The 25,911-nt window shown below is 39.1% G+C and overlaps 1 protein-coding gene across 1 annotated transcript; it reads left to right on the top strand.

Annotated features, from left to right (window-relative positions):
* Window positions 1-231: 231 nt before the first annotated feature.
* On the top strand, window positions 232-17,913 carry LZTFL1 (leucine zipper transcription factor like 1). The gene is made up of 10 exons (XM_065398982.1): window positions 232-297; window positions 2,223-2,347; window positions 5,777-5,971; window positions 6,379-6,439; window positions 6,911-6,979; window positions 9,717-9,782; window positions 9,917-9,994; window positions 12,855-13,028; window positions 15,701-15,804; window positions 16,868-17,913. The coding sequence occupies exons 1-10, from the start codon at window positions 295-297 to the stop codon at window positions 16,884-16,886; spliced, it is 894 nt and encodes a 297-aa protein (XP_065255054.1). The 5' UTR covers window positions 232-294; the 3' UTR covers window positions 16,887-17,913.
* Window positions 17,914-25,911: the final 7,998 nt, after the last annotated feature.

Genomic DNA, 25,911 nt, shown 5'->3' with positions numbered 1-25,911 from the left:
AGAGAGCGCGAGAGACGAGCTAATGGGCACGTGCAATGTGAAGGGGGCGGGGGGAGTTCCGGGAGCAGCTCGTGGCTCCGTCTCCCTTGGAAACCGCCACAGCCACTAACGTGCCCCCCTAAAATCCGCGCAAGGCAGAAAAGAATCCCTTAGGCTGCCGCGCCCTCTTACTTCCGGTCACGTGAACGAGAATCTTCCAATGAGATGGTAGTAAAGGGCTCGCGAGATTTTGTTCTCCATGGCAACCGTCGCTGTATAATCAACCGTCGCCTCCAGGTACCCGTTAGAATCGCCATGGTGAGTAACGAAGTTGCCTCCGGGCCTATCTGGGGACGGTACCGGCTCTGGGACCATGCTGAGCCCGCGACCCCAGCATCCCTGTTCCCTCGCCCCGCCCATCTGGGGCCGTCAGGAGCGAGCGGGCCGGGACATGGCCCCGCCCATCCCCGCGCCGCCCTGCAGGGGAGCCCCGCCGGATAACAGCCGAGATGCTCAGGCTGAAGCCAAGACGCGCCCCTATCTCATCCCTCCGCGCGGGGCGGCCCGGGACCAGGCGCTGAACCCCGCCCCCAAGTCCCCGGGCGGCTGCTGGCCCAGGCCGGGGGCGGCTTAGTTGAGCGGCGCCAGGGTGGCTTTGCCCGAGCCGTCAGTCGTGGTCAGGTCGAGCAGGAGCTGCCACTGTAGGCGCCATTGTTATGATTCCCAGCATCGCCAGCCTCAGGCGTAGACATCAGGAGACTGGCCTAGAAAGCAAGAGCGGCATTTGGAAAGCAGCCCACAGTGTTAGCTCAGTATTCGCCTGGCAGGGACGGGGTCACGTTTTCAAGCTTTTCTCCACAACCATGAGGGTTGGAAACTTATTTTGCTTCTCTAAACAAAACTTAAGCTTGTCAGGTAAATCACCTGGCTCTGGGAGCTGGCGCTTTGCGAACAACAGCAAATGCTGTCAGACTTGCAAGAAAACAGTGTGAGTTGGTTTTGTCAATGTTAGGAATCCAGTGTCGTTTTCTTGGCTGCTGTTAAATCCACTTTTAGCTTTGGATTCAAACCGAACCTTTCCCTGCAGTATGGTTCTTAGCCAGGCATTACAGTTAGTGCATGGAAACAATAAACAAAGCCTGGGTGGATTGGTTTAAATCAAGGCGATTTAACTCACCAAATGTCAAGCCTCAAGTTAAATCATCAATTGTAAACAACTTTTCCATTTGTACGTCAGTTGTTTTCTAAAAAAGTGGTGCAGCCTCATTGGTTGATACAACCATTACAACATGTTGATTTACAAGTAAATAGAGCTTTTACACTAGATTTGGTACATCTTTGTGCTACCTAGGAGGGTACACTGGAACTACATGCATTTATTTAAGGAATTACATAGCTTAATATTTTCAGATTCTAATTAAGTGTATGTTTTTCATGTGTTAGAAAATGGTGAATAATATATTTCTTATTTACTAACTTTTTGATCATGATGTGTCAAGCTGACACAAGTAACTGAAATTTATCACACAAAACAGCATATAAAATTTATTTTTATTAAACAAAACAAGTGCTTAATACTACATGACCAGTTGTATCATATTTATAAAGCTTGACCTCAAAAGTTAGGTTTATTTCCTTATTATGTATATAGAAAAAAAGCCTTTGCTAGAGGCTGATGGATTCAGCATATTTATTTTTCATTTAAATGTTTAAGAGATTATTATTAATTTAGGCCTTAACATATTTTTTATTAAATTCAGATTTAATTTTAAACAGGTTTATTTTTAAAAGAAAAACTTCTTATAATTTAAATAACAAAATTTTAAAAACTGATTTAAATTTAAAAAGTCAATTTTTTCCCCAAAAATCATCAATTTCTGTCCACCCCCAAAAAAGTTGAGCATTCCAAAGCTATTTTCATTGTCTTAGCCGACTCAGAAATGCACAAAGTAAATAAAAAGCATAAACAATAGTGTAAAGTCAATCCTATTTGTAAAAAATTGTTCAGATTTAATTATCTGAGATGTTAAGAGAGAAGCTTCAATTTTAAAAAAGGTATTTAAACTTTAAAAGCTAGTACAGAAACCATTTGGGAAGGAAGACCCAGGTCCACAAAGGTATTTAAATTCCTAACTTCCATTGAAATTAGAAGCCTAAATACCTTTGTGGAGCTGGACCTAAGTCTTCTATGTTAGATTTATCTCGTATATATGTTAACCTTTACTGTGTCCCCTGATCCACAGGCGGAGCTGGGTCTAAATGATCACCACCAGAATGAAGTGATCAATTACATGCGCTTCGCTCGTTCCAAGCGTGGCCTCCGTCTCAAGACAGTGGATTCTTGCTTTCAGGATCTTAAGGACAGCAGGTACCATGAGGAGGGAATAATAATAAAGCAAAAGCCTGAGGAGAGCAAGACTCTTCTGCCAAGGATTAATCCTGAGGCATCTGTTAAATTATGTATCAAATATGTTTGACTTCACATGTATGTAAGACAGCTAATTTGTATGCAATGGGTCTGTATATCCCTGCCAAGGAAAACATAAAACATAAGAATGGCCGTACTGGGCCAGACCAATGGTCCATCTAGCCTAGTATCCTGTTCTCCGAGGGTGGCCAGTGCATCAGAGGGAATAATCAAAACAGGGCAACTATCGAGTGATCCATTCCCTGTAGTCCAGTCCCACCTTCTGTCAATCAGAGTTTAGGGACATCCAGAGCATGGGGTTGCATCTCTGACCATCCTAGCTGATGGAGGAACCTATCCTTCATGAATTTAGCTAATTCTTTTTTGAACCCAGTTATACTTTTGACCTTCACAACATGTCCTGAAAACGAGTTCCACAGGTTACTTGTGTGTTGTGTGAAGTAGTACTGCCTTTTGTTTGTTTTAGAACTGTTGCCTATTAATTTCATGGGTCTCAAATTATGTGATAGGGTAAATAACACTCCCTTGTTCACTTTCTCCACACCGTTCATTATCTTATAGACCGCTATCATACGTCCCCTTAGTCATCTATTTTTTAAGATGAACAGTCCCAGTCTTTTTTAATCTCTGTAAACTCTTCCTTATCCCTAATAACTTGTGTTGCCCTTTTCTGTACCTTTTCCAATTCTATTATATCTTCTTTGAGATGGGGATGTCATGCTGTCTGGACGGGCTCATGACCATGAGTGCCTACCTCAGACCAGACTATCAAGAACAGGGCAGACATCCCAAACTGGTGGTATGTTTTACAACTAGATTTCACCAACCCAGTTACAAATGTGAACTCCTGGATCACTATATCAGTCTTACCATAGAATCACAGACAGTCCCCTGAGGCTCTCTCGTCTATCTTGCCATCCAGGCAAGCTGGACTTAGTGATTAATGGTCACTTACACCAAAAGTTACAAAATATTCAGGTTTCTTCCAGTCCCAAGAGACCAGTCGCTTACCTCAGAAAATTGGTACCCTAGATCTTGCACCAAAGACCATGCCTGTAGCTAATTCTGTAATAAACTAACTAAAGGTTTATTAACTAGGAAAAAGAAATAAAAGAGACATTTACAGGTTAAACCAAGCAAGCGTATAACACAAAGTAGTTGCAACCTAAATCCTAAGAGTGACAGAGTTACAGTGATCTGTCGTTTCAAGGTGTCTTTCAGGGTAAACCCAGAGATAAACCTGGGGGATCTCTCACTTCAGTTTAGAGACTCTGGCCCTGTGAGAGTTCAAACAGCAAAAAGATGACACGTTTTCCTGTGACCCTGTTTTATCTTTTACATTTGGCCTTCCAGTCGATGAGAACAGCTCATTTCCGAGCTGGGATAGGGCCATTCATCAATCCTTTGTATTGTGATGATTCTTAATGGCCCGTGCCTGGGTTCACAAATTCAGAGCAAATATTTTTAAAGCTATAAAGCAAAACTTACATATTTCCTTATAGCATGGAATATAGACATTACAAGTGAAATTAGTGAGATTAAAGCAATTTACAAGCATTTCATAGAGTCTAAACACTAAATACGTTCTTAGAAGACTAATTCCTATTTTGAACAAAACTAACATACAGGTGAGCTGGTTTGGTTTCCAGCTATGAGTTTCTCAGTTCTAAGCTAACGCCTACGGCCTTGGCCAGAGCTGGCCCTTGGTTTACTAGCATCACAAAATTGACCAGAACTGCATGGAGTATTCAAGCTGTGGATATGCCATGGATTTGTATAGTGGCATTATGATATTTTCTGTCTTCTTATCTATCCCTTTCCTAATGATTTCTAATATTCTGTTAATTTTTTTTAGCCTGCCACTGCACATTGAGCAGATATTTTCAGAGAACTGTCCATGATGACTCCAAGATCTATTTCTTGAGTGGTAACAGCTAATACAGATCCCATCATTTTTTATATATAGTTGGGATTATGTTTTCCATTGTGCATTACTTTTCACTTATCAACGCTGAATTTCATCTGTGGTTTTGTCGCCGAGTCACCCAGTTTAGTGAGATCCTTTTGGAACTCTTTGCAGTCAGCTTTGGATTTAACTATCTTGAGTAATTTAGCATCATCCTCAGACTTTGCTACCTCACTGTTTACCCCCTTTTCCAGATCATTTATGACTCTATTGAATAGCATAGGTCCCAATACAGATCGTTGGGGAACCCTACTCTGTCCACTGTGAAAACTGACCATTTTTTCCTATCGTTTGTCTCCTATCTCTTAACCTCTTATCTCATGACTTCTTACTTTGCTTAAGAGCCTTTGGTGTGGCACCTTGTCAAAAGCTTTCTGAAAGTCCAAGTACATTATGTCCAGTGGATCACACTTGCTTTTAAAAGTATGAAAAGGGAAAAGTTTCAATCTAAACAATTGCTACACATGTTTTTTTTTTCAGATTTTTAATTTTAATAGGAATGCATTAAATTGCTGTGAAAATGTAACCTTGAGTTACATATTACTGTTGGTAAATCAAAATTAGATCTAAGGCCCAAAACAAAATAATTTATAAATTATAAAATTTGTATTTAATCAACTTTCAGAGAGAATATTCAAGTAAAATATTAAACAAATTGTTAATGGCATTGTTATCTAGAATAATAGAAATGTAGGGTTGGAAGGGACCTCAAGAGGTCATCTAGTCCACCCCCCCGCCATGCTGAGGCAGGATTAAGGTTACCTTCGTAGACAATCCCTGACAAGTCTAACCTGTTTCTAAAAACATCCAATGATGTGGATTCCACAACTTCCCTAGATGACAGTTAAGCACTGGAACAGGTTCTTATAGTTAATGTTTTTCCTAATATCTAACCTGAATCTCCCTTGCTGCAAACTTCTTGTCCTACTCTCGGTAGACATGGAAAAAAATTGATCAGCATCCTCTTCCTAACAACCTTTTACATATTTGAAGACGTTATCATATCCCTCCTCAGCCTTCTTGTCTCTAGACAAATCCTGTCCACCTTTTTCAACCTTTCCTCAGAAGTCATGTTTTCTAAATTTCTTATCATTTTTGTTGCTCTCCTGGGGACTCTTTCCAACTTGTGCACTTGTTTCGTAAAATGTGGTGCCCAAAACTAGACACAGTATTCCAGCGGAGCAGAGCAGAACAATTACCTCCTGTGTCTTACATACATCACTACTGTTAATACATCCCAGAAAGACACTTACCTTTTTCTCAACAGCATCATACTGCAAACATCGACACGGCTTTTTTTAAAAGGTCCTTCTGTTAGCTGCAAAAGATTATCTGATCTCGTGAAGTTTTTTGGATTGCTGCAGAGTTGTTATTTTTATGATACATGTGACTTTTCTGTTTAGGCTGGTGGAGGAGACTTTCACAATAGATGAGGTGACAGAAATGCTGGATGGGTTGCAGACTGTGGTACACAGTGAAGTGGAATCCGAACTCATTAACACGGCATACACCAATGTGTTACTTCTACGCCAACTCTTTTCTCAGGCTGAGAAGTGGTACCTTAAGTTACAGACTGACATCTCTGAGCTGGAAAATCGGTAACCTCATTTGAATTATATAGAAATAGAGAATAGTTTCACTGATACCTTTAAAGTGACTAAATACTATTAGGTTCAGCTCCTAATCTTAGAAAATTATTTTAGTGGTGTATTATGACAATTTAATTTGAGATGTAATTTTTCAATTAAAAGATGATGATTTTAACTTCTTCATGAAGTGATTTGCCAATGTAAATAATAATCCTGCTTGCCTAGAACTTGCTTATTTATTTTTATTTGTATATAGGGCATACTTATGTTGCCTTTTTTGTACTGATCTAGGATTTGATCCTGTGCACCTAATTGAAGTCTTACTTGAATAAGAAGCACAGCAGCAGACTTGTAAATTGTTTAACAAGATTATTTGTCTAATAAACTTAATGTTTTGCTTTATTTTTCTCTCCAAGAGAATTGTTAGAGCAAGTTGCTGAATTTGAAAAGGCAGAATTTACATCTTCAAACAAGAAGGTAGAGATTTGTTACTCTAAAATACTATAATCAAATGCCTTATAAATCCACTACACATGTTAAATATGTTTACTGTAGACTATTTCCTTGTGCTTAAGAGGAAAGGTGTTTATGCTAGAAGTAACCTTTAAAGATTTTCAAAAATAGCAGCCTAAAGTTAAGCTCCAAAATCTATATATAGTCACTTCTTAGCGTACGCTCAACGTGCTCAAGTGGCAACTTGAACACAGATCCATGACCCCCTACTCTGCAAATATTTTAAAAATTGAAAACAAGTTATATAAGATTTGTTAGTTTTAATGAGAGAGCCCAAGTCTGAACAAATAATAAAATTAATTCAGAATAAGCAATCATTGGTTGCATTTCACCAGACAGCAGAAATGATAGAGTTGGAGAAATATTTTAATTACTAAAAAAAGCTAGAAAGAAAACACATCATTTAAATTTTTTGTGTCTTTGTCATTACTTTAGCCCAGTTCAGAGCTCATTAAGCCTAAACTTGCTTCATTAAATGAAGGTGGGTCAGAGCTGCTAAACAAGGTAAGAATTCTTTCCCTTGACATATTTGAGGTTCATGAGCATTTAATTTATTCAACTGAACTTAGGATGCTACCCAGTAATCAGGGTTTGCATAATACATTAGACACCATTTAGAATGCACTCTAATACGCTACAAAACTACAGTCACTTTAATAAATGAAACACTTTTGAAGATTCATTAAATTATTTGCTTTGGCATTTAATTTATTGCAAATATTAAAACTTATTTTGCATGCATTTTAGAAAAAACAATTACTGTTACAATTTCTCTATTTAATTAATAGGATTAGTGGGAGGTGATGTTTTGCTGATATTTCATAAGACTGGACTTCCTGCTGGGAAGTAGATTGAAACACAAGTAATGCAGCTCATCATTGGCGTGAATGGGATATTGGAGATTTTCAAAGTCAAATTCTATTTCTTTTTCATTTTTATTTTTGCAGTAGTTTAAATTAAATTCTAATTGAACCACAGTTTAAAAGGAAAACAATTAGAACTTGCCTTTCAACTTTACAAATTTCCAATTTCCTATTTGTTACAGACTTTCAAATTTGTTGTAAAGCAAATTAATTTTTTTTAATGGTGATTCATTCAGCAATAGTTTAGACTACTAAATAACCCAAAAACTTAATATAAAGAAATAGAACTAGCTTTTCAGGAACTTAGTAATGCATGGACTCTCATGAGATTTTTCAGTGATGAGCTGTATTTTTTCTCTGTCACCAAGTGATCAAGTGAAGCTGGAGACTCCTATATGTGTTTTAATTTTTATATTTAATGTGAATATTAACATTTAACAAATTTACTTTTGTTTATAACTGAATATAATTAGAACATCCAACACTACATATTAGAATATTACACTGCATTTTTTTATCCAAATACGATTTTTTTTTGCAAAGGTGGTTCAAAGCTGAAATGTAAATTTACTGTGACCAATAAAATGTTGTCACATTTTGTGACACAAAACATAGGAAGCAGCAGACAGACTCAGCAGGAACAACACCTATGTGAAAGGTAACTGTTGTTGCAAAGCAAACTTTTTCTGCGGCGTGATGCCAGTAGTTTTTCTGGAATCACTGTGCAGGGAAGAGGTTTTCAGGATTGTTTGAGAAGGATATTTCCTTGAGGTGGTAAGCTAGGAAAAAGTCCATTCTCTGGTTGTGTAGCATTCATTCTGGAGTAAGGTTTTTAAGGCCTTATGGCACAATTATAAATGTAAAGATATAACAGTAGTTAGACAAGGTGTAAATGAATTCAGAAGTCGTATATAGATACATTGATCATACCACTGTGTATGATATTTAATAAAATAGTTGGTTCTACAGATACTGTGTTTAAGTAAAAGTCAAACTAGGTAGGGAAAACTATTTGTGGTGCTGTGCCAGTTATTCCTAAATATTTGAAAGAAAGAATACCAAGGTTAACATGGTAAATATAACTATAAAAGTGAACTTGAAAGCTCTTTAGGCCTCAATCATGCAAACACTTAGGCACGTGAGTAACTTTAAGCAGGAGAGTAATTGTTAATTTAAATGGAATTACTCGTGTTTAAAGTGAAGCATGAAAGGGATTGTATGACAGGCCTGCAAACTTGATGACCCAGGAGGTCCCTTCCAGTCCTACGTCCATAGACATAAATAACAGTAGGATCACAGCCTTAATATTTAAACTATTTCATTCCCCAACTGTTGACATAATACAGTGGCTCTCAGCCTTTCCAGACTACTGTACCCCTTTCAGAAGTCTGATTTGTGTTATGTATCCCAAGTTTCAGCTCACTTAAAAACTACTTGATTACAACATCAGACATAAAAATAGAAAAGTGTCACAGCCACTATTACTGAACAATTGCTTACTTTCTCATTTTTATCATATAATTATAAAATCAATTGGAATATAAATATTGTACCTACATTTCAGTGTATAGTATATAGAGCAGTATAAACAAGTAATTGTATGAAATTCTAGTTTGTATTGACTTTGCTGGTGCTTTCTATGTAGCCTGTTGTAAAACTAGGCAAATATCTAGATGAATTGATGTACCCTCTGGAAGATCTCTGAGTACCCCCAGGATTACACATACCTCTGGTTGAGAACCACTGACATAATATATATGAAGACTAAACAAATACATTTTAAAATAAACATTTGAAGATCACTTGCACTCCTACTTGGCTAAAAGGACTTTTGAGAGGGGTTGCCTGACTTTCAGAAGAGCCTATTTGTCACATTTTAAACAGTGACCATTAATAAATTGTTTCCTGTCCTGTTGATTGGAAAGCATTTTGACAAATACCACGAATAAGATATATATCTCTAAAATGCAATTTTACTTTTGTTTCAGTTAATATTATACCTTATCCTGTAGTTTGATCCTGCAAGGTATTGAGTGCTCTGACCTTGATCCAGTAAATAACTTATGCATATGTTTAACTTAAGCATGTGAATAGTCCTATAGACTACAGTGCGATTGCTCATATACTTAGGTAAGAACATGCTTAAGTTCTCTGCTCTGTTGGGGCCTGGATGCTCAAGACCGTGCAGGATCAAACCCATCAAGAAAAACCAATGACCCACAGTGTGCTGGTCATCTTTTTAAGCATTGACATAGTAGCTAGCTTTTCTAAACTAGAAAATATATTTACTTACATGAAATAATTGAAAATAACTACAAGTCTATAAATTCAGTCATGCAAGAGTGTTCATGATAAAACTAATTTTTATTTACCAAAAGGAAATTACAAGACTTCAGGAAGAAAATGAAAAACTGAAGACCAGACTCAAGACAATAGAAACACAGGTAAACTCACTGTGAACCTGGATAGTAAATATATGTACATTTTTAAAATACCTAAATAGAAAGAACACCATTGTAATTCTCTCATTTCCAGTAAAAGTTGCTTTGTTAAGCTTTGTCTTTCCAATTTATTGCAGGCTACAAGTGCATTGGATGAAAAATCAAAACTAGAGAAATCACTGAAGGATTTACAGATGATTCAGGGAGATCAAAAGGTTGGCTGTTTTCTCCATTGAACTAGCATTACCACGTTGTGTAGAGCTAATTAGACCTGACAGGTGCAGTTAGCTTTGTGGGGCATACAAAGGTCCTATTCAGGGTTGCCATGGTCCCACTAACATTTAGGGCTCTGATCCTTTAAGAAAAATATTTCATGCTTATGTGTGACCTAATCCATGGTAGGAAATTATCAGTAAGTACCATTCCAAAGTTTGTTTCTTTGTATTCTAAAGATCAAAAGGAGTTTGATATTAATAGGTATATGTTTTGTTCTGTTTTTCTTATTTTTGTTTTTTCCTCTTTTGTTAGTAAAGAAGTGTCATCTAGTTTCCTTTCTGATTGAGTAATAAAATGTTCGGTCTGTCTTGGTCAATGTTATTGTATATTCTCCTCATGTGTATGCATAGCTCTTTTTGGAAAGTATACCAGCATATATTGTTCTGATTCAAACTTTTAAGGGGTTTAAAAACATGCACAAATAGGATCAGAGCCTATACCAATGGAGTCAGTGGGAGTTTTGCCATTGACTTACTTGAGTATAGGATCAAACCCACAGACCTCTAAATTGCAAATACACCTTAAACACTTTGTCAAAAATAGTTCTTCCTACATTTACCTGTCTACACCTGAATTGAGGGTCTCAGATTTCTCCTGTAAAAGTTGATGATCCAAATATGATTAACCACTGCAGGAAAAACAAAGAAATGGAAAAACCTGAACTGCTGACAGATTGAAAAAATCTGTTTTGATTCACCTTTTTTTAATTTTTTTTTTTTTTTTTTTTTTGGCCTATACATTTATTTTCTTAATAATGGGAATACCCAACAGTTTTTTTTTAAATATTTTTAAAGTATTTCAGTTCAACTTGTAACATGAGTTGAAATGTTTTAGTCCTATTTAGCTATTTCTGCCTTTTAAGAAAGTAAAGTTGAAAAATTGACATTTCTAATACCGCAATATTGCTAACTTTGAAGTGAGTTTATCAATTCCCTGTCTTAAAAAATTTTTATGTTTCCATAAGTTTTCCATATTTTTAATCCAAGTTTCTTTTTATTTTGCTTTCTAAATGGTTTATGGTATGTACTCTATTTTCTTAATATGTTATAATGCCCTTAATGATTTTTAGGATCTGTTATTTTCATACAATAATATTATTCAATGGTAGTTTGATTTAAAGTTCACGGCAAATACTTTTCTTATCTGACTTAAGTTTTATAACTGTAGTTATTACACTATTAGTTTTAAAGGCCTGGAGACCAGTCTCATCTGCTGCCTCTCTGTGTAGGCATCAGCTGGCCTAACTTTCAGAGGTGTTGAGTACCTGCAGTTCCCATCAAGCCAGTTGTTTTCCCCCACCTGGCCACCCACTTCTCCTTCAGCTCTTAAATTTCCTTTTCATGGGCATATATATGTGATTGAACCTATTTTGCAGTGAAATATTTACACAGGTTGAAATCTTTTTCAGCTGATCTCCTAGATCCTCCATGCTTACCCTTTTTTTAAAATATAGTCTTCAAAAATTTTTATTTCCTTCTTAAAGGAATTGTGACCCTACATGGGATTATTCTGGTTAATAGAACTTCTAAAATAGATGGTTTCCTAATGGGGACAGGTGAAGAATTAATGTACTCCACATTCATCTCTGAAAATATTAGGTGGCTGGAATCTGCTTTTTAAGTGTAACTGGTGTCACTGTGCCTTTTAATAAAATGAATGTCAGTAAAATGATATCCTAATCATGCTTTAATGGCCCAGGTTAACATGGGCTTAAAATACTTGCATCCTGTCTAACTACTTTCATCACAACTACAACAGATCATGTCTGTCACAGAGACCCAGGCATTAGTGAGTTCAAAATATGAAGAGAAGGCATGTGAACTACTGAGGAACAAACTATGCCCAGAGACCAATGCAATTTCCTAACTGTGTAGTATCTATCAACACAGCTTCAATCCCAAAACATTATTAAGATGAAGTAAACTTCGATTCTCGGTGAATACCATATTAACTGAATTCCTGCTCTTAGCTCCCTAGCATGAAACAGGCCTGAACTTCCTTCTTCGATTTTGGTTCCTTTGAGGCCCTGAATGTTCAGACCTTTTCTGAGTCCTGATACATGTATTGAGATTTGTCGTTCTTTTGTTTCAACATGATGTTATTTTCAAGAGTCTAGTCGTCAGATACCTCTCTTATAAATTAGAGGTTTTAATGTACATGGACATGGCAGTTAACTGAACACACATATGGCCCAGGGCTGGTGCTCGAGGGAGTGTGTGTTGCTTCTTTTCACCGGATATAACAGTTGCTATTAGGGTATGCTTTCCTGGTAACGATGGAGATATTCTTCTTGTATCTCACCTCCAAACAGTGTGGCTTCAGCTCCTGTTCTCTCTCTCTCTGTCTCTGACACACACACACACACACACACACACACACACACACACCATCTTCCTCTACACCTCTCATAACATGTCAGTGGCTTTAAAAGCTACAGTATAGCCATGTATGTTCTCATTATATTCTGTAAACTTCTTTATACACTTCATACAGTGTGTAATTTGTATCCTAAGTGATAACTGACAGGAGATAATGGAATATAATTCCCACAGAGAAATGAAGCAGTTTCTAAGAATTTGAAATCTTGGCAGAAAAGAAGCCTTTCCATTCACCCTAAAATGTATTTATTGACACTTTCTGAAGTCTAAACATGTATTATTTTAATGCTTTGGGATCTATGGGACGGGGTTTGCCATTTAAAGACATTCTGTTATCATTTTCAGCAAATAATTTAAAATGCACTCTTTCATTTAGGATTTTGCAAAAAAAAAAATCATTTTAATATTTCTTCTTTTGAAGACTAACATAACTCAGGATATAAGTGAACTGGAAGATACAGTGTCTGCTCTGAGGTGCCAGTTTGAGAAGACTCTGAATGACAGTACTGCAAACCAAAAGTTCTTGGAAGAGAACTTGGTGACAACAAAGCATGACCTACTCAAGGTTCAGGACCAGTTATCTACAGCTGAAAAGGTTCGCTTCTTATTGCAGTGTATAGATAAGCTCTTTGTTCGTTTTTTTTTTTTTTTTTTTTTTTTTGGCTATCTACTAATGTAACAAAGATTCTGTATATTGCATGCAGATTACTAGGGATACATCACACCATCTTTTGGTGGGTTTTTTTTTAATATTCTTCCCTTGTTAAAGAGTGAAGAGCATAGTCTATTTCGTAGATATGGAACACAGCCCACTGGTTGGTGCCAATCAGATGGACACTTAAATACAGCTTCTGCAGCCATTTCAGAATGATTGTGAACAGTGACAGCAGATCTTTAGAATGAAGACTTTTTTGTACCTCTGTGAAAAGTTGGTAGCACCAGATTCCCACCACAAGAAAGTGGTGATGGCCTTGTGGAAGTTGGTTACTTTGGATGGATAGTAATTAATTGAGACACCAGATTTGTATTGGAAAGTCTACAGTGAGTGCTGTAATGGTGGAAGATTGCAGAATTTGCGCTTGAACATATTTCTGATTCACAGACTGCAGCTGAAAATGACACACTGCACTGTTGTGGGGTGGGTTGGGGTGGGGAAGAGGGATTAACTTCTTCAATTTGATCCCCTACATCTTGAAAGTGATGTGAGCATCTGGTTTGATAATTACCATTGACAACTTCCCCTGCAACGCTCTAAAAATGTAGGCATAAATGCACATTTGAACTAATGATATCATCCAGAAAGACTCACTGCATGCTGTTTTTCTTCTCTGTAGAACCAGTAGAGGGAACACTAGTTAACAGATTGTTTCTAGACCTATGCTGGTATACAAGTATAGCTGTATGGAAATGGCATGTTAATTTTGCATGAAAAAGGGTAATCTTACATTCATTTTGAAACAGAGAACATAGTTTTTGTTGAAGTCCTCTGTCTGAAATGTGATTGGCAACTATCTACAACAAAAAGCCAAGTTGGGGAATGCCACTGAACACATTTTGTTTCTGACAGTCTCAAGGCTGCCAGCCTCGTTCGTTCTTTAGTTTCGTACAAATTTTTAAATGACCTTTTTTTTTCTTTTTCTTTTTCTGTCATTGGGGTTATATGACAACCTGTGGGGTTAATTTAGTGATCTAAGGATTAGATAGAAGGCATAAGAGCCTAGTTTACCATAAGATAGATAAGTGGATTGTCATGCTAATTATGTAGAGGTCGCCACATGAGAACAAAGGTCCTGTCTACACTGTATGGACACTGTTCTTCATGAGAGGTATAGTTTGTCTTATTGTGTCTGACCAAAACTTCCCCATTCCCAATGTAGTGTAGCCTGCTTTTGCATGGATAGGTTGCTATTTTGGACCCAGTAGCTAGCTGTATTTCATTGATATGTTGCGTGTCTAGTTTGTGAAATACTTGTGAACCCTGCAGAAGGAAAGATGCTATTCAAATGTAAATTATTTTATACCTTCATTTCAATTCACCCTGTTCCATGTCATTTTCTATTACTTTAAAGCTATCTTAAAAACTGAAAGAAGAAATCCAGTTTGTCATATGGAAATGAAGGGAAAGACTTATTTGGGCTTCAAGAGATATTCCATGTTTTCTAATGGTAACAGTAGATGCTAACATGTATACATATACATATTTTTTAAAAAGTCTCTCTTTGAAGTCTGTAACACTTCCCTCAATAGAATTAATGTTCCTTATCTCCTAAGATCAACTTTTAATGCAAGGAGGAGTGTAATTGGGAAAGCTTTGTACTAGGTAATTAAGAATTCTTGTTGTTTTGTTCAGATATGGTAGATGGCACCTTAGTATTACTGGAACAAGTGTGAGCTACTCAGCAGAACAGGTGTTTATTGGTGTGAGAAGAAAATAAAATCACACTTATTTTTGTTTTTGTTTTTTTTAATAACCTATCTTATGCTATTTATATTTGGACCTACAAAATAAAAGCTTGTTTAGAGACAAAAATACTACTTTACAGGTTGCAGCATACATCATAAAGATGCATGGATATCAGCTTAAATCTGTGTTTGTGGTAGCTATACATGTGGTTACTTGTAGACTTCTGATCCATCACACAAGTCTTTAAAAATGTAACTGCTTGTAAATCACATTTATAGGGTTTTCCAAAACAACTGGAATGCTTTGGATCACAGGGCGTCAAACTATGATATTTACTTGACTGAAGGCTTGCGAGTAGATTGTAGAGAAGTGACTGGATATTCTGTAGTAGTCTAGGTTAGCCAGTGTTTGATTTGGTCATGAGTATACTTGAACTGTGAGCTAGAAGTGTGCAATCTGCATTTGCTGTTTGTTCACTTGCCTGTAACTTTGTGATATTATTAAAGTGCCCAGATCAATATCTGATGAAGTATTTTTTTTTCTTTCTTTTTTTTAAATCTGTTTGAATAAGGTTGTTCACCACCATGGTACCTGTGCAGAGCCCCACTGTAGTAGGCATTATCTAAACAAAAGCCAAATGTTTCTAGTACAAGTTTTGTTACATAACAGTCAGTATCTCCAAAAGTTCCATAAGTGTTTCATTAATACCCATTGAGTATTGATCAAAAGTAGATAATAACAGCAGCAAGAATTTTGGACAGGGAAGAGCTAGACTGAACACTGGAATGAATTGTTCTTTAAAAAAAAACTGTTTTAGATTTTTTTTTTTTAAATTGTAATGCGTTGATGATCCTGTTGAGCAGGAGTTGGAGAAGAAGTTCCAGCAAACAGCTGCCTACCGCAACATGAAAGAGATTCTCACCAAGAAGAATGAGCAGATAAAGGATCTACGGAGAAGACTTTCAAGGTAAGTGGTGCTCTTTCATCTGTTCTCTCAAGAAGTCTGTTCCACCTCCACATTGTTTCCATAAATGTAAAACAGATTCTCCTAAAGCCAGTTTATTAACTTCTCTTTGGAACAAATTCAGTAGGGCTGTTGTCAAACTTTGGATATGCCAACCTTGACCTATTTTTCTTCAAAATATCAATGATTTTTTAAAAACATTAAAATTAAATTGGCATCTTTACAGTAACAATCATGCTGCACATACACATTGTTAGGAAACAATTTTCATGGTATTATGACAGAGTCAAAACATGCCCACAAGATCCATGCACAGAGGTGCAGAAGAAGGTGGCAGTTGCTTCTTTTGCACCACCATTCTCTCCTGTTCCTAATGCCAAGGTCGGGTAGGGGTGACTTCTTTTGTCTTCCTGGCTTGGGTAGGTACCTAGACTCCCAACCATCTCAAGTTACAGGTGGGGAACTGAGGCACAGAGAGGCGAAGTGACTTGCCCAAAATCACACAGTAAGTCTGTGGCAGAGCATGGACTTAAACCCAGGTTTTCCACATCCTAGGCTAGTGACCTAACCACTCAGGCCTTCCTTAGTGTGGAACTATCCCATTACACCATCCATGCAGGGGAAGAAGGACAGACACTGTAGGGGCAGTGGGTGGCCCCATACTGAGTGGGTGTAGGAAAAAATCTCTTTAAGGGGTTCCTGTTGAATTGGAGCTATGCTGCTAGGAAGTAGAGGTGGGGAAGGACCATTGGGACCCCAAAATTGCTATAGAGGCAGAAAGCCTGAGTCTGGCTTCCTGTGGCTTTTGGGATTGGTGGGTGGGCCACCAGGGCTGATTCCACTGGTTGCAGGGCTGGTAAACTGGCCAAATGAGTTTGTGTTTAAAAGGAGAATTTTAAAAAAATGAAAAATAGTTGGTTGCATCCTTCTAAATTGTGCAGTGTAAATTGCCATTAAATGTCACGGATATGAGTAATTGGAATTGGTTGAAGAGATTTTTCTCTTTTGAGGACTAAATATCTATCAGGTATATTATACTCTCTAGCTTTAACTTCTTTCTTCTTAGATACGAACCAGATGATTAAAATGTGAAGAGCATTTGGTCTGTCAAGAAGCTGCCACACAAAGAGAACAGATTGTTGTGTTGCTTTAAGGGATTTGTTGAAATACTTTCAGAGATTTTGTTTTGAATGGTTTATTTTCTGCTTCTGCCAACACTTAAAAATAACCTTTTGTTGATAGGAAACTGAAATTCCTACTTTATTTGCTTAAGAACTGAAAGATGAGAACAAAGTTTATAGAGCGTCTTAGTTTCTGAACTTGTCTTTTTAATAGTTAACCTTGTTCTTTCCCTGGGAAATAGCAAACACCAAATTAAGACACTTATTTACAAAGAAAGGAGTTTATTTTTGTTAAAATAAAATATTCGTTAGTTCTTCTCTACATAGCTGTGAGATGCAATTTACATACCTAAGATGTGACTTTGTTTTTTCTTGCTGCGGGCATAACTTTCACAGAAAAACACCCATAAGCTAACTTCATAAGATTAATCTTCCTACTTGCTGCCCAATTTCCTCTGTGCAAGTTATTTGCTGAATATAGGGTGTGCATTAGATAAAGGGGGACAAATATGCAATATTTGGGAATCAAGGAATGTGTACTCAAATTAACAGTGATATTACTAGTAAAAGATGTACATTGGACATCTATTGTTATCAAACAATTTAGTACAGATTTAAAGGAAAACAAATACTTGCTGGCTTCTGCAGTATATCACAGATCTAAATTGCTCAACAGGAATACAAACCGAAAAGTGTATTTTCCCCCCATGGGCACTCCTAAAGATTTTAACTTGAACACTGGAATCTTGATTCTTTCAAAGTATTAAAGTTAAGACAGTAGGATGGAGAGAGGCTGAGGAAGCTGGTGACAGAGCAACTTTCTGGTGGGGAAATAACTTTCAGGAGTTTTTTTTCCTCCGCTTTCTATTGCACCCTCAGCTATCCAATTCTTGCACTCAAACCGTTCTGTATTTATCTGCCAGCCTATTTTAATATGTTTTATCTGTTTGTGTCTCTGTTCATATATATGTTGCATACAACTCTAAATAAAACCATTTATGTTTTCCAACATCGAACTCTGGATTTTTGGAGTGTGGTTTCTTTACAAGTACCATGATGTTTGCTTTTTCATGGGGACAAGGCAGTGGAAATTGTTTTTTGTAGTGATGTCCCTCTCAAGGAAGAAAGTTATGCTTTAAATCGCTCTTGACTGTATGATTCCTTTGTCTTTTATTTTGAAGTAGAAGTCCTCATTGATTAAGTGACCTAGCCCACAGACTAGGCCCTATGTTCTGTAGCTACATACTACTACCCTAGTACAATAGTAGTAAATTGGTAATGGTATAGTGAGATTGTATGTGCAGTATTAAGTTAAACTAATAGAAGCTGTTGCTTTATAGTATTCTCAGATGTTAGCATGACTAGTTAAATCCATTTATTGTTAGTCCTCATCTTTTCATTATTTTGCACAATATCAGTTTGAGGACAGCATTGCTCTTTATTAAAAATAGCAACTCTAACCCTTTCTTTGTACGGGATAAAATCTTTATATAGAGATAATGAAGACATTTCCTTCTGGTGTGTCAAGTATCAGAGGGGTAGCCGTGTTAGTCTGAATCTGTAAAAAGCAACAGAGGGTCCTGTGGCACCTTTAAGACTAACAGAAGTATTGGGAGCACAAGCTTTCGTGGGTAAGAACCTCACTTCTTCAGATGCAAGAAGAAGTGAGGTTCTTACCCACGAAAGCTTATGCTCCCAATACTTATGTTAGTCTTAAAGGTGCCACAGGACCCTCTGTTCCTTCTGGTGTGTGTTCTTGTAGCTAGGAGTTTTGCTCAAATCCTGCCTAAAAATACCACTGTCAGTCTTGCATCATTTTCATACAGTTCATTTACCCTTTAGTCAAACCATAAAGTCCCTTGGACAAATTGTGTCCCAGGAACACTAACTTCAGGGGGGGGTTGTAGCTGTAATTTAGGACAGAATTTGACCAAGAGTCTATGTTCTAAGGTGGTACAACTAATTGACTTCATTGGTTGGAATACAATACAGTGATGTATTTGGGGTTGTAGAGGTCATGTTCAAGACATTTTTATATACTTCAGTTTGTATTAACCAACTAAAACGTAAATGTTATTTCAAACTGAATTATTCTAAACCCTTCTTATAGAAGAAGAATACTAACAGTGAGGTACAGCATGTTGTATAAGGGGAGAAATACATATATAGAACCAGATGCTGTTCTCAAAGCTTAATTTGGCCTTATTTATACATTCAAGGAAATATCAAAAGCTTCCATTTCCAACTTAGAGCCACTGGTTTAGTGTGTTGATATCCCCACCAATCTATGGGCTATTTGTTTAGGGCCCAGTTCTTTGAACCCTTACTCATGTTGAGTAGTCCCATTGAAATCAATGGAACTACTAGTGTGGGTAAATGCTCTGTTTCACAACTGGGTCCTAAAACCCAGTGATAGGTTAGGAGTGTTAGGCTGGGAGAGGGAAAGCAAGAGGTCTCAAATTATTATTCAGGCCAACATTTACTCTTTGATAAATCAGGGCTATTGACTCAGACAACTAGAGTTGGTGATTATTGATATCCCTACACTGTCTTAGACCCCAATTTGACAGAGCAGTTAAGCATGTGCTTAAGTACCACTGAAGTCAATTGGTCATGGACAGAGACTCTTCAGATAACCTGGGCAAAACTTAGAGAATTTTTGAATAGCAGGGCCAAAATAATGAATTTGACTCAGTATTTAACAGGGACCTAATACAGCCCATGAAACTTTAGGGTAATGTGCTCTTGTTGGCTTGTGTTGCTGGGTTGGAGATTGCTGCATTCCAAACCAAATGGAACCCTTAATACAACTGCACCTGGGCATTAGCCTGGTTATTCAAAAATCCATGGGTCAGTACACAATGTGTATGTTACATTGAGGTGGGAACACCGGGCTGAAAGTTAAACCTAACACATGAATTTGTATTTCTGAACTTCTCCCAAATGAGAATCCCAGTTGCACATCTACCACCTTTTCTCTTTGGAAATTCATTACTCTTCTGATAAACACCACACACTTCTTCCAGTTGAGGTGTTAATTCCCTAGCTCTACCTGAAAGAAAAATGTAAACACAATTTCTCCATAATCCTCTGATCGGAAAAAATCAAATCTCTCTTAAGCTGCTTTTGTGCTCGAGAAGTGAAGCATGTTTTCTGCAAGAGCAAAATTCAGGCAGCTCAGCTTTACCTTTATTAACTATGACAGAATCAGCAACCAGTAGGGCATAATTTGAGTCCAGCAGTTGGTCATTAATAAACTCAGAGGTCATGCTGGATACTAACATTTTAATGGGTATGTTCCCTACCCCTTCCCAGTGTGTTCATAAAATTCCCCACTGTCTGTTTTTTTTCTTGTGAATAATAGTTTCATAACAGGAGGCTGGCTGGTTACACTTCCTTACACTGGACATATTCCCATTGCATTCAATAGAGCTACTCACATGAGCAAGGATTGTTGAATTGGGCCATATCCCATATAACTTGTCTTTGAGGGTCCACAGTGATCTCTCATTTAACCACCTATTTTATCATTCTGAAATACTAGCTAACAGTAGTTTTATGAGGGTTCCTCTATTTGTCTCTTTCTGACATTGTAAAGGACCACTGCTGGCTTCTGAGTGACACCAACTACTGCAAAACTACAGCAGAGTGATTCTTACGGTTATGGTTAGTGAATGCAAATTATCTCATTGCTTCAGGTGGTTAAACTTCATAAATTCAGCAAGAAACAAGCCTTTCTAGAAAAATAGCCCTTCAAAAATATATTAAATAAGTGCAACAGACTAGTATAATTTGAAAGCAAATTTGTGTGTAGACAAACAGAAACTATTACTTTAAAAGCTCTTGTAAACAGGCAGAGTTCCCACCTTGTGCTAAGCACAGAACTAGCCCACTCACTTTCCTGGCTATATTGTTAACTTGATAACAAATAGAGCATAAGCATCAGCCTAAAATTTCTGCCCAAGTTTGGTAAGGCTCAGGGCTTTCCCTGCAGGTCCTCCTCCGACCCAGTCAGTGTGCCTGGAGCATCACAGAAAAGCTTCAATGCCTTATGTCCTGGTTGGGGATAATAAGATCCACCTGGAAGCATGACTCAGCAAAAGCATATCTGCATCTATATGCTGGTCCAAACACCTATCATTATCCTTGGATCTGCTAATGTGGTGGCTGTGGGTGGCTACATGTCATTCTGTCCACGTGACCTGTAAACATCAGTCTAGGTGTTTCCTAGGTAGTCCTGTAAATGCCTGTAATACATAGATCACATTGTTTAATTTAAATTCTTTGTCTACAAAAAATTCTAGGTGATCACTTATATGTATGTACATACAAATGAAAAGGTCGAGTTTTCAGTAGTCACAATCTCTTCAGAAAGTCATGGAGACAGAATGTAGAAGACCAATGGATAGTACAGCAGGAGGCTAATCAGCCTTCCTACTGAAAATATATATCAAGTGTCAGAGGGGTAGCCGTGTTAGTCTGAATCTGTAAAAAGCAACAGAGGGTCCTGTGGCACCTTTAAGACTAACAGAAGTATTGGGAGCATAAGCTTTCGTGGGTAAGAACCTCACTTCTTCAGATGCAAGTCTTCAGATGCATGTCTTGCATCTGAAGAAGTGAGGTTCTTACCCACGAAAGCTTATGCTCCCAATACTTCTGTTAGTCTTAAAGGTGCCACAGGACCCTCTGTTGCTTTTGAAAATATATAGTGTATTAAGGGGCAGCATTTGTATAGAAAAAATCAGGTATAAGAAGAGGAAGTGTCATTCTGAGTAAACAAGACAGACTTAGGCTAAAATGAAGCCAAGTACACAATGCAGAAGAATCCCTTCATCACCTCTCTCAGTTAATTATTGTAAAGTGGGCAGACAGTCCAATGCATTTTAATAGCTAACTAGAAGTTATCTGTAAGTTTTTCTAACAGTGAAGCTTGACTCTGAAAAGAGGTTATATGGCATCATGGGGGTCCTAGTTATTGCACCTCTCTGATTTCCAAATCCATTGTGCTCATTTTACAAGATTTTTGAAAAGTCCACCTAAGGCCCGAAAGCCAAGCTAGGTTCTTTCCTTCTCATGCATCATCAGCAATAGTAAAGCCTGCATAGTATAAGTGGTGAATGTCTCTCACTAAGAGTGTCTCTCGGCATTTGTAGAAGGGCGGGCGGGGCGGGGGGGAGGGAGTGAGAGTAGGAGTCTTTAAGCCTGCTAAAATTGAAATAGAAATGCAATCTGCAGTTAGGGCTTGTCTACACATGGAGTTATACAGGAATAGCTATTGTGTAATAATTATTCCTGAATAACTCCATGCGGACAATCTTATTCCAGAGTGAGAGCCTGGATTACACTGAAATGGAACGAGGCACTCTTATTCTGGACTAAGTGTGACCACAGTTATTCAGGAATAATTATTGTGCTTTTCATACCCTACCTTTAATCTGAATTAACTTTCAAGTGTAGACAAGCCTTTAGCAGTTCCCAGAAACATCTTCTTGGTCTACACTACGAGTTTAGGTCGACTTTAGCAGCGTTAAATCGAATTAAGCCTGGACACGTCCACACGACGAAGCCCTTTCTTTTGACTTAAAGGGCCCTTTAAACCAGTTTCTTTACTCCACCTCCGAGGGGATTAGCGCTAAAATCGGCCTTTGCGGGTCGGATTTGGGGTAGTGTGGACGGAATTCGACGTTATTGGCCTCCAGGAGCTATCCCACAGTGCTTCATTGTGACCGCTCTTGACAGCGCTCTCAACTCAGATGCACTGACCAGGTAGACAGGAAAAGCCCCGCGAACTTTTGAATTTCATTTCCTGTTTGCCCAGCGTGGAGAGCACAAGTGACCACGCAGAGCTCATCAGCACAGGTAACCGTGATGGAGTCCCAGGATCGCAAAAGAGCTCCAGCATGGACCGAACGGGAGGTACGGGATCTGCTCGCCATATGGGGAGACTAATCAGTGCTAGCTGAACTCCGTAGCAGTAAATGAAATGGCAAAATATTAGAAAAAGTCTCAAAGGCCATGAAGGACAGAGGCCATAACAGGGACGCACAGCAGTGCCGCGTGAAAATTAAGGAGCTACGGCAAGCCTACCACAAAGCCAGAGAGGCAAACGGGAGGTCTGGGGCAGAGCCGCAAACATCCCGCTTCTACGCGGAGCTGCATGCCATTGTAGGGGGTGCAGCCACCACTACCCCAACCGTGTGCTTTGACTCCATCAATGGAGAATCACGCAACAGGAAAGCGGGTTTGGGGTACGCGGAAGATGATGATGAAGACAATGAAGATAGCTCACAGCAAGGAAGCGGAGAAACCGGTTTCCCCAACAGCCAGGATATGTTTATCACCCTGGACCTGGAACCAGTAACCCCCGAACTCACCCAAGGCGTGTTCCCAGACCCTGAGGGCACACAAGGGACCTCTGGTGAGTGTACCTTTGTAAATATTACACATGGTTTAAAAGCAAGCGTGTTTAATGATTAATGATTAATTTGCCCTGACAATCGCGGCCAGTACAGCTACTGGAAAAGTCTGTTAACGTGTATGGGGATGGACCGGAAATCCTCCAGGGACATCTCCAGAAAGCTCTCCTTCATGTACTCCCAAAGCCTTTGCAAAAGGTTTCTGAGGAGGGCTGCCTTATCCCGTCCGCCATGGTAGGACACTTTACCACGCCAGGCCAGTAGCACGTAGTCTGGAATCATTGCATAACAAAGCATGGCAGCATATGGTCCCGGTGTTTGCTGGCATGCAGACAACATCCATTCCTTATCTCTCTTTGTTATCCTCAGGAGAGTGATATCATTCACGGTCACCTGGTTGAAATGGGGTGATTTTATTAAGGGGACATTCAGAGGTGCCCGTTCCTGCTCGGCTTAACAGAAATGTTCCCCGCTGTTAGCCACGCGGTGGGGGGGAGGGGTGAAGTGATCATCCCAGAGAATTGGGGGGGGGGTAGTTGGGTTTGTGCTGCATGTTAATCCGGAAACCACAGCCCCTCCTTTTACATTGCAAACCCATTTTAAATGGCCAACCCAACGGGTCCTTGGTATGGGAAATGAGGGCGCTGCTGTTTGAAACCATTCCCACATGTTATGAAGGTTAAAAAAGCCAAAAGACTGTGGCTTACCATGGCTGCCTGCAAGCCAAATTCTGTTGCCTGGCACTGCGTGAGTGATCTCTCACACCAAACCGGCAGGCCCTCAATATAAGAGGAAAAATGTGACCTTGTAACGAAAGCACATGTGCTGTGTAATGTGAACAGCAAAACCAGGACCAGCCGAGGAGGCGATTGCAGCGCGGCGACGAGAGTGATGAGGAAATTGACATGGACATAGACCTCTCACAAGGCACAGGCCCCAGCAATGTGGAAATCATGGTGTTACTGGGGCAGGTTCATGCCGTGGAACGCCGATTCTGGGCCCGGGAAACAAGCACAGACTGGTGGGACCGCATCGTTCTGCAGGTGTGGGACGATTCCCAGTGGCTGCGAAACTTTCGCATGCGTAAGGGCACTTCCATGGAACTTTGTGACTTGCTTTCCCCTGCCCTGAAGCGCCAGAATACCAGGATGAGAGCAGCCCTCACAGTTGAGAAGTGAGTGGCGATAGCCCTGTGGAAGCTTGCAACGCCAGACAGCTACCGGTCAGTCGGGAATCAATTTGGAGTGGGCAAATCTACTGTGGGGGCTGCTGTGATCCAAGTTGCCAGGGCAATCAAAGACCTGGTGATATCAAGGGTAGTGACTCTGGGAAACGTGCAGGCCATAGTGGATGGCTTTGCTGCAATCGGATTCCCAAACTGTGGTGGGGCGATAGACGGAACCCATATCCCTATCTTGGCACCGGAGCACCAAGCCACCGAGTACATAAACCGCAAGGGGTACTTTTCAATGCTGCTGCAAGCCCTGGTGGATCACAAGGGACGTTTCACCAACATCAACGTGGGATGGCCGGGAAAGGTACATGATGCTCGCGTCTTCAGGCACTCTGCTCTGTTTCGAAAGCTGGAGGAAGGGACTTTCTTCCCGGACCAGAAAAGAACCGTTGGGGATGTTGAAATGCCTATCGTTATCCTTGGGGACCCAGCCTACCCATTAATGCCATGGCTCATGAAGCCGTACACTGCTAGCCATCATCGTCAAGACGGTTCAATAGGCCAGGAGACAAAACATGTCTGCCCAGGTGCCTCTGATTGAACTCACTGAGGAGTACGACGACGGATACCAGTCGTAATACACCATCCACTGCCAAAAGGCAAGGAGCTGCTGCTGTGTAGCAATGCAGCCCCACGTCTGCCTGCACCCAGATAGCCGATGAGCCATACATTGAGTTCAACCAGAGCTGATAAAGCTCTCAAACAAATTCCCAGTTATACTACTTCTCCTGTTATTTCACAACCAGCTTGTTATTTCATGATCTTGATATAGAGATCAGTATGTGTCCTACAAAAAGCATAGAATAAAAGAGACATGGCCTAGATTTTAAAAGGTATTGAAGACAGATAGGCGCCTAGTGAGATTGTCAAAAGTGCTAAGCCCCTACCTCCCAATGACCTTTAAAAATCTCCATGTAGGCACCTTGGTGTTTTGAAAATCCCACTAACCATTTAGATGCCTTTAAAAAATCTGGCCCATGGTGACCCTCAATCTAGGTGATTTATGAGAGAACAAATGAAATTTAAAAAGATTCAGCAACTCAGTTTGTTGCATTCAAACTCCCTGACCTGGCCTGACCACACTTCCTTGCCTTGGCATTCCGCCTGAACCCATTAGTAAATTAACGCTAAGTGTAATGGGGTGATCTAGAGTCAAAGGAAATATTTAACTTGAGTTATTCTCCCACACTCAGCAACAGTAGTAATCTATTCCGACAGAAGCTTCGTCATTAGCACAAGTGCTGGTAATGCTTTCCCTATTTTTAAAGCTCTATTTTTGCGTTATTAACCGCTATTAATCATTTATAAGCATGGCCTTCAATAGCGCATACAGACAGAG

This window comes from Emys orbicularis, chromosome 2 (assembly GCF_028017835.1).
Source record: "Emys orbicularis isolate rEmyOrb1 chromosome 2, rEmyOrb1.hap1, whole genome shotgun sequence".
NCBI classification, from domain to species: Eukaryota; Metazoa; Chordata; order Testudines; family Emydidae; genus Emys; species Emys orbicularis.
This window is presented reverse-complemented; position numbering and strand designations above follow the sequence as displayed.